The sequence below is a fragment of the Ictalurus furcatus genome, chromosome 18 (genome assembly GCF_023375685.1).
Source record: "Ictalurus furcatus strain D&B chromosome 18, Billie_1.0, whole genome shotgun sequence".
Taxonomy (NCBI): domain Eukaryota; kingdom Metazoa; phylum Chordata; class Actinopteri; order Siluriformes; family Ictaluridae; genus Ictalurus; species Ictalurus furcatus.
In genome coordinates this window covers 20918083-20936037 of record NC_071272.1, presented here as the reverse complement: position 1 = coordinate 20936037, position 17955 = coordinate 20918083, and the positions used below count along the sequence as shown (strand labels likewise).

Here is a 17955-nt window from a genome sequence, read left to right as displayed (position 1 = left end):
GTTTGGTTAAAGGTGTATTATTGTCGTTGCTAAAGTACTTCAAACAGGTTCTGGACACTTACCTGTACCTAAAGCTGTCATGATTATTTATAATCTTTATTACTTTCAGTAGATGATTAAAGATAAGTTTAGAGAGATATAGAAGAAACAGTTTTCCTATTTGTGGGATGATTTCTTTAATGAAACTAAGCTCAGCGATCAAGTAGGTACTGATGTAGGTACTAACATTCACAAATGATCACTGAAAAAATAAAAATAACATTAATGAAAACAATAAATGTGAGCACTGGTATCTGTAATTTCTCAGCGTCCAAAGAAAATGGTCTCAATTGGTACATTCTTTGTATCAGGTATGTGAAGCAGCCATATTTTTTTTGTTGTTGTTGTTGTTAAAATCGATTTTAACAATAGAACTAAGAGCAAGTATACGCCAGATCTTAATGACCAAGTACGTCTAACAGCACCATTTAATACCACGTATTGCTTTTTCATTACTGTGGTCAAGTTTCAGTTTCTGGCCAGATTGAATCCGAGGTATTGTGAAAGTCAGTGTTATCCAGGCTGCTTTGAAGCAGGATGATCCTGAACTAGCGTCTTTCTCACCCCCATTGTTAATGAGACAAAGCCAAGGTGTTCGCTCATTAGCGCCTCTTTGTAATGTGACACTGGTGAGTCACCTGTACAAAGCCCCTATAACAAAACCCACTCCGTGCTTACCATCACAATACACCCATTTCCCTCTTATGACAACGACACTCGAGTTTATTTTCAGCCAGGCTGTATTTGCTATATGAAAAACGCCAAGACTGACTGCATGCTGACACGTTCCTCCGGCTCAGTGTCAGGACCTGTTACTCCAGATGCCCTCTCCTCGGCTGCGAGTTTTTGCTGCCCGCCGCACGCGATCCCCCTCTCAGCTCTGCACTCGGCCGCCTTGCCGCTTCGCTGCACCCTCTCATCGCATTACTTCTGCTATTCTAACTTTTCCATCAATTATGCACAAGAATAACTGAGGCCAGGCCAGCACACAGGCATAAAGGAGGAGGAGGACAAGCGTACACGCTCCCTCTACCAGTGATACTAGTGCCAGGATGCCAGAATCGAGCAGCACGCTGGCACTGCCGTGACACATGACGGCGCAAACTTTCGGAATTTTATGTTATTTTATTTGGAACGATTTCACGCCAGCGTCCAAAGTGCCGCATCGATAATATTTCAAATTTGGCTAATATTGCGCGAGTCCTACCATGTCAAAGCCGGTTTCCTGATGTGCCTTAAAAAAAAAAAAAAAAAAAAAAAAAAAAAAAACAAGCAGCGCTGCGCAGGACACAAAATGGAGGCGAGTTAGGAAATGGCTGCTCGCGTGCTTAGCCTCATCTCGGCTCTCCATGTCCTCATAAAATACAACTATTCGACTCTGAAAACAATAGATACTGTATTTAATACGCCGTGACGTCGGCCGGTATTAAACTCGCACGTGTCGATCGTAAAGATGTAAAAACAAGCCACGACATGGAACAAAAAGTGGATAGAAAGTCGAGCCAAATGCAACACAGCACCGAGACAAAATGTCCACCCTGAAATTCCCCCAGAAAATCATGGACGTCCTGACCTGGTTTTCCTCTGACGTTGCGCGTGAAGGCTCGACTTGTGATCGTAAACAGTTTTTAATACGTCTGTCTATCTATCCCAAAGCTGTACTCAAATATCACACGAGAAAAGGAAATGTTTTTCCCTAAAGGAGAATCATTCACATTAAAACGTTTCCTCATACCAAGACTACAAAATATTCTCACACAAGATTCTGCTCATTTTTAATTACAGTTTTTTTTTACATTTTTTTTTTTAATCTTACAGCTCTACTTTGTTCATTCAGTTACTTTCGGAAAATTACAGTTAAAAAACATCCAGGATCCAGGATAGGTGTTAAACAACAGAGTGCAGTCCTTCCCTAAAAGCTCTGACTACATGACACAAACCACAGGGCAGTCAAGTGCAGCGACTCGGTTTTTAATGACATTTTAATGAACCGTTCGGTTAAAAAAAAATGACGCCATGGCTCCCTCTGAGATGTTTTAATCATAATAAAAGTCTCGGTTACTGAAATAAACTTTCGAAAGCTATGTCACCATGTTGTTAGTTGTCAGGAATAGCGTTTTTGCTGATTCAGCAGAAGTCACGATAGAGCTGCCGGAATAAACGACCGAACAGTTGTTCTAATATCTCTTTCAAACATTGTTACATGAAACCAAGTGTCCAGATATCTGAAATAATGGAGCTGGAGATTGAAAACAATATCTTAGTAGGTGTTCTCATGCTTAGACCATACCGTGCCTACAAACAGGCTTTGTAAATGCCTTGCTTCCTCATAACTGATGCAGATATATCACTACATACAGTCTAGTGTTATATGGCTGTTGCTATAGCTACATCTCAGAAGGTGTAAATATCTCGTTCTGTTCTTACAGCGAGTTCATGTCAGTTTGAATTACAGCAATTACGAGATCATGGAGATTCATCGGAAAGTTACGTCTCTGGAAACACAAACAACAGATTATAAAGTTAAGTGATATTATGAGTAAGCTATCAGAGTCAGTACTAGAAAGTGATGCAGAATGCATGATAGCCATGTGTAGCGTTAAATCCTGACTTAATGCCTGGGGCTATGATAAACTATGATAAACGTCTCGGGTGTTATCACTGTTTGCAGGCCGACCAGGCCGAGAAAATATCAAACTGTCTGGATATCTAACCAGACTAGGCTAGTTCGGTGGCGCTAGCCGAGCTGCTACAATGCTACGTAAAGTACACTAGCTGTCATTTTCACGTAACTTGGAACTCATGTAGACATTTACACACCTTGTTTTCCTGCTCAGCATGAGAGGAGGGTAGTGTTTCAGTTTCAACCCCTTTACAGGTAAAAAAAAATAAAAATAAAAACGTGTATATCCATTTTCCCGTCACGATAACTAACTGCGAGCTAGCGTTTGGCAGAATTGAGAGCTGTCATCCAATAAGATACGAGTATTTCCAAGTGTTTTCCTGTAAATCCTGTCTGATTGGTCTTGCCTACGTTCACTGAAGATAGTGACAAACCGCTTCAAGTAGAGAATTATTCGGGGCTAAAGAAAAAAAATCTTCGGAGCTACAGCCCCCAACGCCCAGGCCAGGTTACGCCCCTGCTTAATGCTACTTTCGACCAAAGCTCGTACGTCGGATTTTCGCACGTCAAAAACAAAGAAAACAGCCCATCAACTAGGAATTCCTACTCCAAAAGTTAGGACTCGGCACACAACATCAGAGATCAGCTTGACTGCTTAGACCGTCATCATTAAATAAAGGTTTTTTTTTTTTTTTACTTTTAAATGAGCTTATAGTAGTATTAGCTTTAGCTCAATCAACACATTAGTTGGTTAAATCCGTAACACTGATCGTATAGCTCACTGTTTTGGGAAACACTTCATCATCATTAAAGTTATCACTAGCATTAACTGGCTAGATTGTAGCCAAGTCATGAACTTTTAGTGCTCGTACAAAGTTAAGACTAACATGGTGTATTGTTGTAACTGAGGTAGCCGATACCACTGTTTAAGCCCTGTTTGTTTACATCATGATGCCACGCACTAGTAAGGTGAAGATTCCCGCAAGTTCCCAGCAAGTTCGACAATTTAAATGGTTAATAAAAGCTAATAAATAATAAGAGCTAATAAATAAATAAACAAAGAAAGAAAGAAAGAAAGAAAATGCCTTTATTTACACATTATAATTGATTCTAATTAAAACATGCTAAGCTATTAACATGCTTTAATTGTTGTTAAGTAACAAAGGCGACCGAAAAGCATAACCTCGTCTGAATTGTTATGTTTGTTGCCATGCTTACGTGGTCTGAAGAGCGCCGATTTGGTTAAGGATTTTGTGGATATTTGATAAGAGAATGTGAAATTGTGGTGACGGTATGAATAGGGCATAAATGGTTCGTTTTTTCTCTCTAAAAGCCACCATATTCATTCATTAAAAAAAAAATCTGTAATATTTACAAAAATATCTAAAATACTAGATTTTGATTGGGTCATTGGTCTTTTTTTTGTTTTGTTTTTTGAAAGTCAAAGTCTGGTATACATTTCACTCTTACCTAAATGAACCAGGTAGAAGTGCTTACTATTTTCAGTATTTATTTTGAGTTTTCCTATTTCCTGTTTCCTATGGCAGACACAACTCAAAAATTAGCCGTGACACCGCTCCTTCTGTTAGCTCCTCTTGCCAAGTAGCCTCATTTTTATTAGCTTAATCTGCCCGACAAATGCCTCCATCATTATTTCCTATTGCGATTAAATGTGCCGTAATGAAGAGCAACAAAGAGCTCTGGCTCTGCGCTTTCGCCTCAGCTCAATGTGCAGAGCGGTCGTTAGCGCACGCCATGTTTCCCTACAATGCACATCAAGCAGGTTTAGCCAACTTTAGGATCCTTTCAAGAACTTTATCGGGGTTTTTAAGGCTCGAGGTCGATGAATATGAATGACCAGTGAGGTTGTGGCTCAGTGGAGGAGAGACAGGAGGGTGAAGGGGTTCAGAGGAAGTGTTTTGTGTCTCTGCACAATGGGCCGATGACCTCTTAAGCCCTTTAGAGTCTTTCTGTTAATACCTTCAACCCAGATCTTCAAAGGAAGCGGAGAAGCCATTTCAACACTCACATTTTAACGAGGAATTGAAAGTATGAGCCGTTTACTATGAGTAAACATGAAGGGATGAGAAACAGAAGAGACCCAGGAGAGAGATGGATCACTAAGGCAACAAAACAAATCCTGATTTTTTTTTTGCTCTCTTTAAGGGAATAGATGCCTTGCTACAAATAGTCTTGGGACAAATTATTTTAGTGTGTGTGTGTGTGTGTGTGTGTGTGTTGATATCATTTGAAAAGATTTTTATTTATTTTTTTCAGCTCAGTTCTTTTCTTTCTTTTTTTTTTTAAAAAAAACAATTTTTCAAAAAACAATTATTTCTCAATCAGGAGCGACAGAGCTGCTTGCCACGTTTTTTGAAACATCCATTAAACTCCCATCTGGTGAACTGAATTATGGGATTTCCATCACTGTGATGCACGCAGGCAGAGCTCGTGCAAACCTCTAACAGACAGCTGTATTTTATTCTGTTTTATCAAACCCAGTGGTGGTGATGAGATTTTGAAGCATCCACAATAGCAACATTGTGGAATAACGCTGTATATCGTATAAACGTTCACTGGAACATGCCTACAACTTAGAATCCTATTCAGCCATGACGAAATAAAAACGAGGTAAGAGGTAACAGCAGCCTCTCTGTGTGAGGGGTCACCAAACAGCAGGATGTTCTGGTTCCCCTGCAGGAAGGCTCGGCTCTTTTTGACACACGGTGCTGGGACGCAGGATTGAAATGCACCATTTTTCCGGTCCAAATTAAAGCCAGCGTAGCTTTCTCGAAACTAACATTGACATAAATTAGCCCTATAGACTCTTAGGAGAAAAAAAAAAAGAATCCATCCAGCATTCTAAAGGATTTCTCTTTTTGAAAAGGCCCCAAGTAGACCCCGGTTAGTTAGTTTCAACTTAAACTAACTAAATAACCCTGGAGGAAGGAAGTATTTTGTCGAGGAGTGTTCAAGTGGGCAATATATACGGCGTCTCAGAAGTCTCCATACATTGGGGAAAGGAATATTTTTTTAGCAAAATGTCTTCCAAGATTTCTCATACTTTATATGTTTATATGATTAGTTTTTTTTTTTTTCTGATAACCTTTGACAAAGGAAGAACATATTGAAATCATTCTCGTGGTTGGATCGCAAGGCCGCGACGGACTTTAACGGGAAACCTGGCGAGCACATCATGCGCGACGCTGTTGCCAAACTTATTAACAAATTCAAAAAGACCGGAAGTGTTGAGGACCGACCGAGAACACGTGGACGTCCACGAACATCCGCTGACGTGGTGCTGGCAAACATAGTCCCCTACGTGTGGAGAGTTTTGCGTTTTGTGACACCCGGTATAAGTAATAATCAGCGAAGGGGTGGAGTTACGTTTACCACAGCAATGTGATTATTTTCCGACGACAGCACGTCCCCAAAGTGTTTTATTCCTCTTATAATACGGCAATTTGATTGAAATTTTTTAAGAACACATCATACTATCACACTTAATGTTGTGGACCGTCCATGAAACATACACGTTCCTGTTACCATTTATTATAGCAGCTATAAACAGTTGTTCCCTCACCAGCTTGTCATGATACTGATAAACCGGATCTGACGTATACAAAGACTCAAAAAAAATCACCCTATCATCCATTCCAAGGGAGTGTTTTTTCAAGAAGAGAGAAATTGTGTACGTTGTTACTACAGAAATGATCATTATATCAAGCACCTTGATATAAACCTTTTTTTTTTTTTTCTTACTGTCAGCACTACTGTCATAGAAACTTAACAATACATTTAGACTAATCAGATTCAAGAATTCAACATGGTAGAAGGCAAAAAATATTGTATTACAATACCAAGATTATAAAGTATCAAAAATAGTACCATAAATGATAGCATCGGTGATATTTTTATTTAACATCTAACAATGTGAATTACTTTACAGGAAACATAGAATCAAAATATCTTAACGTCAACATCAACGACATGATGATGATGAGTGTTATAAATTTACTAATAATGTACACTAAGATACACTACAGTATAATAATTCACTCAAGAATGTGCATTGTGTACTAACTGATCACGATATAAATATCGTATTGTTGTATCGCCCAGCCCTATATAGCAAGGTCTTTTTTTTTTTTTTTTAAATTCAAGGTAATCATGGAAAAATAATCGCAAGGGATCCCAGCTAATCTAGCACGACTGTCCCTGTGTCCCTTGAGAAAGTTCCAGCGCTGGCGATACCGCCCGGGCCCCTCGCTTCCCTTTTCCTCTAGTCTTTAGTGGCTGAGCCACTTCCAGACTGTTTTTTTTATGCCCATCCGTATGCCTACAAGCCCTGCTGTGCCCTTCCCATGTGTACAAGCGTGCATACTTCAGACCCTGGCAAAGCTCCACTAAGCCACGAACAATGGCAGCCTTTCACAGAGGTTGGGCACTAGCTGGGACACGGCCGAGCTCGTAAAACACAGTCAATATTTAGTATTTGGACGCAAGTCTAAAAAAAAAATAAAAAAATAAATAAATTAAAAAATCCGAGCTGAAACCAGGCAGGCGCAGGGGAGTCAGGAACAGGAAAGTGGAGGGGGGGAGGGCACGGGGGAGGAGAGGGGGCGTCAGGTAAACAAGGTGAACAATGCTCATACAGCACCAAACAACACCACAGTGCAGCTATCACAACATCAACTCTCCACAAACTGCAGAAAAAAAAGGGGGGGGGGGGATGGGATTGTGTTTTAATTGGGGATTAAAACTGAGCTGGAGCATAAAGGAAAACATATGAGGACTTTTGAGAGGACTCATGAGATGCAAAAGAGCAGGGCTTTAAAAGATATCCAACAGAAAGAAAGAAAAAAAAAAAGATTTTCTCGAAAGGCCCACTACACGTGCATTTAAACATGGTGTGGCTCACTTGCAGGTCATAAATCTGTGAGATTCATAAGAAAAAGTGTTTCACATCTGTCACTCAGAGCTTCGGAAAGGAATTATCCAGGATTAAAACTGCACCGTGGAACGGTTCCGCTCTTCCCGAGATCTTTCTGTCCAGCTGTTGAGTGCTTAGATCTATCTGATGGATCTCTTTGATGGCTGAAGGTATCGGCTTCCATGGCACCACATATACAAACACCCTGAAGATTAAGACCGGAATTTAATACTGATTCTCCACCGATCCGTTCCCGAAGCAATAAATAAACAACGCTGATTGTCAATACTGGATGATTTCCTTGCAAAAGGAAAACAAAATCCCCTGCAGCGGTTTGCCTAGCACAATAAATCAATCGGGAATCTAAGATTACTTTTAACGACATATCTAACTTACGAAGTAGCCAAGCTTCTTTTTTTTTTTTTTTCTTTTCTTTTTTTTCGCAAATCACAGTGGAAGAAGTGAGTCAGAAAAATAATAAGCTTTCTTTCTGAACACACAATTCTCAAGCCATGTGAAAATGAAGCAGGAGGCTTTTTGACGGAGAACTTGCCAACTCGAATTGACCCAAATTTTGTAATTGCAAGTGGCCCTGACCGCTTTTCTAACAGCCCCGAAACCCTGTGAGAGCGTAACGTGGGGACGGGGGGAAGGCGGGAGAGGGGAACTCGCATCTGAATGGCTGCTTGGAGCTTCCACACACTTTAACATTAAAACTAAAGCAGCAGGTCTTTTCTAAAGCCCCTAAAGAGTTTCGACACTAGCCGTTACCGCGAGGCTCATTTTAATATCAAACACAAAATGCAGAATGTCGGTAAAATGTTTACCTTGTTTACTTTGCAGTGTGATTAAAATGAGACGTAGATCAATCGGCAGTTTTTTCGGTATTTCTTTGCTACAAAGCGCATCATACTACTGGGTGATGTGGCAAAAATGTTACACCATACCTCCACAGTACACAATATTCATGTATCATAGTATATCATTATGCTGAGGAGAGCTGACAAGGGCCTTTATAGGTTCAAAAAAAAAAAGAATAGTTTTCCATGTCAAGGCTCTAAGAAGTTTTACAGTATCAAGTTCGGAATAAAACATCCCGTGTCGTGTTGCTTTAGGAAAACAATCAATGATTGCGTGGTGTGACGGAGCACAGTTCCTGTTACCACCAGGGCGTTGATTATTTTCCTTTAACCACACGTTCCCAAGTGTTTTGTTCATCTTATAACGCAGCAATTTACCAAGGATTCCAATTTTTCTTTATTAAAAACAACGCATCGTACTTGGCATTCGATGATAGTCACGCTGAATGTTGTGGAAACATCCAAAACTAGTTAGTTCCTGTTATCACTTACGTTATAGCAGCTATAAAACAGGCATTCCGTCAACATTCTCTCTTTTTCCTCTCTATCCATTCATCCAATCTATACCGCTTATCCTTTTCAGGGTCACGGGGAAACCTGGAACCTATCTCAGGGAGCATCGGGCACAAGGACAGGGTGCCAATCCATCGCAGGGCACACTCACATACACATTCACACACCCATTCATACACTACGGACACTTTGGACACGCCAATCAGCCTACCGTGCATGTCTTTGGACTGGGGGAGGAAACCGGAGTACCCGGAGGAAACCCCCGCAGCACGGGGAGAACATGCAAACTCCTTCCTCTCTAATGAGACAAAAAAGAAAGAAAAAAACGCAGCTTTTCATGTTAAAGCGATACTGCAAAGTATAAACTCCTAAAGTCCTCAGTCCTGAAGACTTTTCCATGTCAGGAAAAAAAACCAGACAGCTTTACCTCTGGGATTCTGGGACTCTGGGATTCCTTCCATAAATGTTGTACAATACGTTTATCATTTATGCAAACAAACAAACAAACAAACAAACAAACAAAACTTTTGGGCCTTTTCTTACCACACTGTCACACCACACTACCATCGCTCATAAAGACTGAAAGGATTTAGTGCATCTGTTTCTTTAAACCATCATAAAAGTCTAATTAAAACTCTTCTAATGCACATCATTACATTCAGCCACCAAACAGATGCATTAATATTTCACAGCATGCCTGGCTAAATCTTGGATTTGATCTCTTGTAACACTCTTTCTAATGCCTGTAATTTGTGCACATTAATGAGCTACGTTCAAAGATGCAGCTGCTACAGATCTGCTAAAGGATCGGACGGTAGGCGGAAAAGTCATGATACAAGAATTTTAATCCGAAACGCGAAATAATTAGAGATCAAAACATCCCATCGTCTACACTTTTTTACAAACCGTAAACTCTTTCTGAGCCGAGTCTAATGGCCTGCTGATAGCGTGCAGCTTTCGCGTCAGTCCCTCTGATGAAAATTTCCGAGGGGAGGACGTGACTCCTTTCGGGTGGGGTTATGAGTGACGGATGGCCAGATTTGGGGCCCCAAGGTCATGACAGACAGCACTGCTACATTATTCAACTCAGCCAGATTTGGATTAGGCCACTGGGTGAGCGCATGAATGCGAATGAGAGACACTCATTTAGAGTAGCTCATTTATTTACCGGAGGGGCCTCATTGTGCCAAGACAAAACGCAGGCAGGGTGCCACTAACACACACACACACACACACATACACACACACAGCCAGCACCCCGGTGCGTGCACAGCCTCAGAGACAAGGTTTGCCCCGAGGTTGCACCCTAACCAGAGCCCAGGGCTGCTCCGTTGATGGTTAACACAGACCCCGGTGCTGTTAGAGCTAAATGCGCGAGCTCGGCATGCGCCCCTCTCATGAGCAAACCCCCAGCCGGGACGCACCACTGCTCAGGGCCACTCCGGGCCTCAGCCTTTGTGTTCGCTCAGCATGGGGCGCAGGGCGCAGGGCACGGAGGGAGCCCCATGGCAACTGAGCAAGAAAACCTGGGAATGGGGAAGAGCTCATTTCAGAAACAAACCATGGACTCCTGCAAAGAGCTGTGAACACTACGGCTGCCAGTTTAAATGCATTCTCAGGGACAAACTTTTCTAAAAGGATGGGATAGTTAGGAGTTATATAATCCTTCTACAAGCAGGGGTTCTCAAACTTTTTCCCCGTTAACTTTTTTTTTTTTTTTTTTTTCCAAACGTTCAAGTATTTCTCTCATTGTTTAGACGTATACAAAAATATTTCCGCTATTTATAGGAGCCATAAAGCTTTTTATATTCACGGACATCCCACCGATCCAACTTCGTTTATTTATCGGCAAATTGTTTTTGATTTAATGAGGTTTGGATTAGATTCAACAGGCCCGTCAAACAGGCTAATAAAAATAAAAATCAACGAATATAATATATTTGATCATGACGGGTTGTGATTTTCATCACTGCAACTAAATGAATAATCACAGACCCTCTGGCTCTGCTTCACGGACCCCAGTTTGAGAAACGCTGTCCCGTAGGCCTACCTTTCAAAGGATTCGGCATATTTTGATGCCTCATAATTTAGGTCTGAAAGTATCCCCCCCCACACACACCCCCCCCACCCCCCCCCCCCACACCCCCAAAGTACTAAATCACTTTCTATTCCACATCATGATTTTCTTAGATACTTATTTCATGTCAAAACTCGGAACTATTTTAAAGCCTTTTGTTAGCCTTTTATCAGGATTCACAACACTGCCAGAAATAAGTCTGATCAAATCAATGAATGACAATTTGTCCGAGATCAATCGGTATGAAACATTACAAACGACGTTATAAGCAGGTTTAACGGTTCTGCATTTGATTCTGATTTTATTCACACACAATCCAATGAAACCCAGCCGCGCTGTACACGTTCCTTTAAATCCTAAATTTTTAACTAAGTGCACGTTAAGTATTTGAATAAATATACTTGTTTGTTTTTTGTTTTTTTTTTAAATCTCTCTGAGATAGAAGGCAATACTTTTCTTTCTTGAAGTTAATAAGGACACAGCTTGTCATGTTAGACAAATATTAGAGAAACCACAAAGCGTTAACTACTCTGTACTGTACTGAAGACTTTCCCGTGTCGGAAAGCTTACAGCTCTATTTCTGTAACTGGAGACTCCTTCCATAAATCTCCTTGAAGAAAACGTCACCATATCAAGATTATACATTTTTATTTCTTAAATAACAAGAAATGTTTTTATTCTATTTTTTATTATTAGTGTAGATACACATTATTAGTGTAGAATTATGTCACGCGTCCACCATCCAATCCCTGTGAACGACCTGTTGCTATAGAAACAATAATGTATTTCCAACCTGGTCTCACACTTTTTCTTTTCTTTTTTTTTTGTTGTATTTTAGTCATATAAAATCTAATGAAACCCAATTTCATTATAATTATCTATTCAAAAACGTCAATTGTTTCAAATAAACTCAGGTTCTGCGATTCAATAATCATGCTTGTTTTTTAATCTTCCGGTGAACTGGTGGAAATGGCACTGGAAATGCGTTCTCTGGGTAAGACACGTGCAACGCTTCTTCAAACGTGTCCCAAATAAGGACCCGTAGAAAACAGAAGTTTTGATGCTACCTGGACTCGGCAGCACAGACGCTGCCCTAAAAACCTGCTTGTCTCTGCAGCCTCTTAGTGACTTCTATAACAATATTAGATACTTGACTAGTGACTATGACTAATATATGTTTTCTGAGCCGTCGCTGCGTAGACGTCCTACACGTCATTATTTTTCTTTTCAGCTAACGAGCTTAAGATGGAAATAATCCTGACTGAGCTACTTGACTTTGCATATGGAAAAACATTGTTAGCTGACATCAAACGTGACATCGTCAGATCTAAAAATATGCCAAATCCCATTCAATAAAATCTGGTGTTTTAACAATAGTTGAGTATAACACATGAGGATAACCTTAAATGTCTATATTCAGTTACACAGGCGCTCCAATATAACAACAAAACAAAGAAAACAAAACGATTAAAACACGATTAAAATGTCACAAGAACGACTTTCCATTTTGACCAGTTAATAAAACCAAATGGAGATGTTCCCTTAAAAAAAAATTTTTAATAAAAAATAAATAATCTATAAATTAACCCTAATGTGCTTGTACCCTAATGTATCACAGCTTTTGTAAGCAAAACAACTGTTCCATGTTTAAAACCCACTAAATTGATGCTTTAAAAGATATATATTTTTTTATTTTACATCTACTAAAGTAAGTTCTTCACCAAAAAAATATCACCAATGCCAACATCATGTAGCCTGCTCATCATGAATAAATAAAAAAAATGTAAAAAATACTTAACAGGCAAAACTCCAAAAAAAATAAATAAATAAAAGATCACCGTTGTGCTGTATTTCACATCATCACGCCGACCTATTAAAGTAAGATCCATGGAAAGTAAGGACTGTTTTGTTCATGACTTTGCGAACGCAAATCTGAGCTCCCATGTATTATTACGGTATTAAAAGCACTTTCAGGGTTTCTCTGAAGTATTAAAAAGTGTTTCTAACGTATATAAATTTGTCAAAAGGGGTGCTGAACTCAAGCGTGCATGTTTTATCGTTTTAAATAGAGCAATAATATTGTGCTCAGGAACATCGTTAGGCTTATAATTAGTCCTTAATGAACTCATGATGCATCTTTGAGAGCACGTTTACATTGTATGTACCTGATTTACAGTCCTGCATTAGAACAGAATCTAGGTTGTGTGCATTGTGTGTGTGTGTGTGTGTGTGTGTGTGTGTGCGTGCGTGCGTGTGCGTGCTTGTGCCGAACCAAAAGAAGATTCTACGCAATTGAAATGAGAATGTTTCATATTCTGCTGCTATGGTTGGGCAACATGACGTTATTATAGTGATACATTATTATACTGATAGATCAGTAACGCTAACTGACTCCAGCGTTACTCACAGAAGATACGAGAATGTATTTTTTGTACCCGGTTACTCGTTTTCACTTCTTTTCTTAGCTAATGGATCGGTTCTTTTTTGTTTCTTTTCGCCGAAATGCTCCACTGCACTCCGTGATTAAGCCTAGACATCGTAATACGTCACGTATAGTCCAACATCTTCAAGCATCTCGACACAGTATTTCCAGCACATCTGCGAATCTTCACTGCGAGTGTCTGCGGGTTTGCCGAGTTCTCTCGGACAACGCGAGCGCTTCTCATAAGAAACGTGTGAATTTTAAGAAATCACATAACTATAGTTAAGCCTAAAGGGACCTTCAGGAGAAGAAAGCATGCTGTAATAGCGTTCTCTTCACCCAGGTACACACAATGGAAATGTTCCATCAAAGGTAAGGTACAACTTTATGACCTTGACGACATTCCTCCACAATTATGGTCTTCTCAATAAAGGTATGAACGATGTATCCTTGAGTTTCTACCTTAAAACCACCTTCCCCCCCTCTATGCACTGGGTTAACATCAAAACCAATGTGTATAGCATATAAACAGAACACAAATCCTGCTGTTAAATGAATAGTTTTCGTAAAAGTCTAGATAATATTCCAAGATAGAATATAATCCTGCCTATCTGAGGTGAATATAATGTTTTAGGTGTTAACTGGGCCTCTGTGCTGAGGATTTTGTATACAGAAAGTAGCCCAGACAATCCAAGATGCCAAAAAAAAAAGGCAATCCACAAGGTTCCTGGTGGATCTTTTAGCGGAACCATTTAAAAGCCATCTCAGGAATCTTGTCGCAAAGGTTCCTAAAACCTCCAAAGATTCCTACACTCTCAGAAACAGAGGCACCAAACTGTCTCTGGGGTGGTGCCATCCAGGGTATATTTGTGTGCCTTACATGTTTATACCTTTAGAAATAAATGAAGGTGCATAATTAGACAAGGGCCACTTTAGACTAAACACATGCACGTCCCAAGTGAAAGATGTTCCAGCTCGGGACTGTTTGGTACCTTTATTAGTCAGAGTGAAGTGGATTGTTAATGTTTTTTTTTCAGTGTGTAGCTATAAGACACGTTGCATAAACTCGGGTTAAAGGAGCATCCTCTTTAACCCTGGCCCTAATGTGTGTTTCCCGTTTCCGCGTGCACTCACCGGGGATTCGTGCGGTTCCAGTAGACGGCGTATCGGTCGGCTACGGCTTTAGCGGCGGGTTCTTCACCCAACACCGACACCCACACTAACACAGCCCCGATCAGCAGCATCCCCGCCGGAGCCATCTCCAACAACCTCAAGCGCGCAGATCAGTCCTGTTACGGGCACGCGGTAGGTACCGGGTCTGTCCGGGGCACGAGCGCCAGGTGAAAAGAAAAGAAAAAACACCGGCAGCCAACTCACATGTGATCAACTCTTTCCTCAGTGAACACTTCTGCAGGTCTGTGCATAAACTGTTCCCACTCTGAGGATTTCCAAGAGCTGTTCCCGTACCCAAGGAGAATGAGTCTACGTGAATGGAGATTTTAGTAAAGCGCCGCTGCAGCGACTGCGCGTGCCGGTTTTCAGTGTGTAGTCCGGGCGGAGTGGAAGCGCATCCCTTCTCGGAGCGGTCTCCGGAAAGACCAGAAATCCAAAATCCACCCAAATCAACAAATCAAAGCGGTGTTCAGTCCCTTTTTTTTTTTTTTTTTACAATCCTTTATACTCCCTCGTTGCTGCGCCGACAAAGTGTTCTGCACGCGACGAAACGGTTTTCTTCTGCACCGTGTCACACTGTGAGAGAAGGAAAGTTGCGAATTAAAAACATGCCAAATCCGTGCAGGCACCGAACAACACGCGCGCGCGGGCAGAGTGAGCGCGAGCTGCTCCCGGTGATCTGGTCCTGTCTCGAGCGCAGTTTCGCTCTCCGCGTCACAGACAACGGGAAACTAATGAGAGAGCCGCAAACACCCAACAGGCTGTGCGCTGAATTACGGCTTTAAAACAACACCGGAACGGACTGAGCAAACCGGTTTTACAGGTCCGGGAACGCGGTGAGTAAATGAATCAGAACGGCGGTACAAAGAAACTGCGTGGCGCGCGGCACCGGAGCTGGTCGGAGTGAAGCGCCGAGCGCGTGAAAGCCACACGAGAGAGAGAGAGAGAGAGAGAGAGAGAGCGCGAGAGCTAGCAGGAGGGAGGGGGCGCCCTTTCGGCCTTATTGGTCTGAGTTTTTGGAATGATCCCACTTTCCAAAAGTCACTAAAGAGGGAATGACTGCGTCTTCTGAGCTGTGCAGAACCTACAAACATATCAACAAATACACAATAGAGTAACTTCACACACACACACACACACACACACACACACACGCACACATAGTCAGGTCCATAAGTATTTGGTCAGTGACACAATTTTTTGTCATTTTGCCTCTGTACACCACCACAATGGATTTGAAATGAAGCAATCCAAATGTGATTGAAGTGTAGACTTTCATCTTTTAACCAAAAACAAAACTGCATTAACCGTTTAGGAACTACAGGCATTTTCACAGCAGAGTCCCTCCATTTTCACACGCTCAGACGTAATTGGACAAACTAACATAATGATCAATATTCTGATTATTTTTAATACTTGGTCGCGAATCCTTTGCAGTCAATAACCGCTTGAAATCTGGAACCCATGGACACGAACAAATGCTGAGGTCCCTCTCTTGAGGTGCTTTGCCGGGCCTTTACTGCAGCTGCTGATAGTTGCTGCTTGTTTGTGGGTCTTTCTGCAGACAGTTTTGTCTTCAGTAAGAGAAAAGCATGCTCAACTAGTGTGAAGTCATCGGACATTTAAGAACGTTTCATTTCTTTGCCTTAAGAAGCCCTTGGGTGGCTTTCGCAGTATGTTTTGAGTCGTTATCGGTCTGTATAGTGAAGCACCATCCTATCAGATTTGCAGCATTTGACTGAATCCGAGCAGAAAGCATTGCTCTATATGCGTCAGAATTCATCCTGCTACTTCTATAGACAGTCACATCAGCAATAATCACCAGTGACTCAGTTCCATTGGCAGCCATACATGCCCATGCCATAACACTTCCTCCACCATGTTTGACAGATGATGTGGTATGCTTTGGATCATGAGCCCTTTCTCCATAGCCCTTTCCTTCAACATACTTTTCTCTTCCCATCATTATAGTACACCATAATCTTGCATCAGAGCTGGTCAGGCTTTTTTCTCTTCTTTTTTTTTTAGAGGTTTTTAATAAGTCTAATTTGGCCCTTCTGTTCTTGAGTGTTTCCAGTGGTTTGAATCTTGAGGTAAACGATTTGTATTTACATTCACGGAGGCGTCTCTTGATTGATGATACGCCTAAAATGAAAAATCTTTCCATCCATCCATCCATCCTCAACTGCTTATCCGTTATCGGGTCGCCGGGCCAGCAGCTCCACCAGGGAACCCCAAACTTCACTTTCCCGAGCCACATTAACCAGCTCTGACTGGGGGATCCCGAGGCGTTCCCAGGCCAGTGTGGAGATATAATCTCTCCACCTAGTCCTGGGTCTTCCCTGAGGTCTCCTCCCAGCTGGACGTGCCTGGAACACCTCCCTAGGGAGGCGCCCAGGGGGCATCCTTACCAGGTGCCCGAACCGCCACGAAAAATCTAGTTTAATTATATTAGTTTTATTATATAGATGCAAGTAAAAAAAATAAATTAACTATAGATAGATAGATAGATAGAAAGCAACCGTTACCTGAAGTGAGAACAAAGTTTGAGCAAATTTCTAGAAACATTGTGAAGTAATCCAGTATTCCATAAACTCTTCAGTACATGTTATTTTTGCATTATTCCAGAACATATTTTTTGTAATGTTACATCAGAACCTCTTGAGAATGTTCTCTGTTAGTAAACGCACAGTAGCGCTGTTCTTCAACTAACCCTGTCAGTAGGTTAGGCTAATTTTCAATGCGCACTCTTTGTAAGACAAGTCTGTCAAAATAAAACGTATTCAATTTGCGTAAATGCCATTACCAAAAGCAAGATTTATCTTTAGATGTGTGTTTTTTTTTTGTTTTTTTTTTACATGCAGTTCGTCTACATGTTGTGTCAGTGAGCTGAAAATTGTGATTACACCAGATGTTATCACTTCCTTCTGCCAGAATTGTAACACAGAACTGAAACTGATACCTCCAGGTGTGTTTGGGGTCTGTGAAGCCCACACACGCCCCGTAGTGGAGCCTGAGGAAAAGCGTGCATATGTCTATCTGTGTGTGTGTGTGTGTGTGTGTGTGTTGGTAACCACTCAGAACAATGACTCTCTCTCTCTCTCTCTCTCTCTCTCTCTCTCACACACACACACACACACATTAGAACTGCAAGCTTTGCTCTAATTTACAGTAGTAAAAGCTGTCACACTGACTAAATGGCCAGACTGACACGAGCTTCCAGTAAAACATATAAACAACAGCTGGACACATGGACCACCTCGGTCTAGAGGGGACAGAGAGCACAATTTACACTAAAAGGATCTCACCTCCATT

At 41.2% G+C, this 17955-nt stretch overlaps 1 protein-coding gene across 1 annotated transcript in view; it reads right to left on the bottom strand.

The window, feature by feature from the left end:
- Positions 1 to 16523, bottom strand: part of efna5a (ephrin-A5a) — a 70237-nt gene extending 53714 nt beyond the window's left edge. Inside the window, exon 1 of the mRNA XM_053648849.1 lies at positions 14602 to 16523. Within this exon, the coding sequence (XP_053504824.1) occupies positions 14602 to 14726 (125 nt within the window). The 5' untranslated portion in view covers positions 14727 to 16523. The remainder of the gene's footprint in view (positions 1 to 14601) is intronic.
- Positions 16524 to 17955: the final 1432 nt, after the last annotated feature.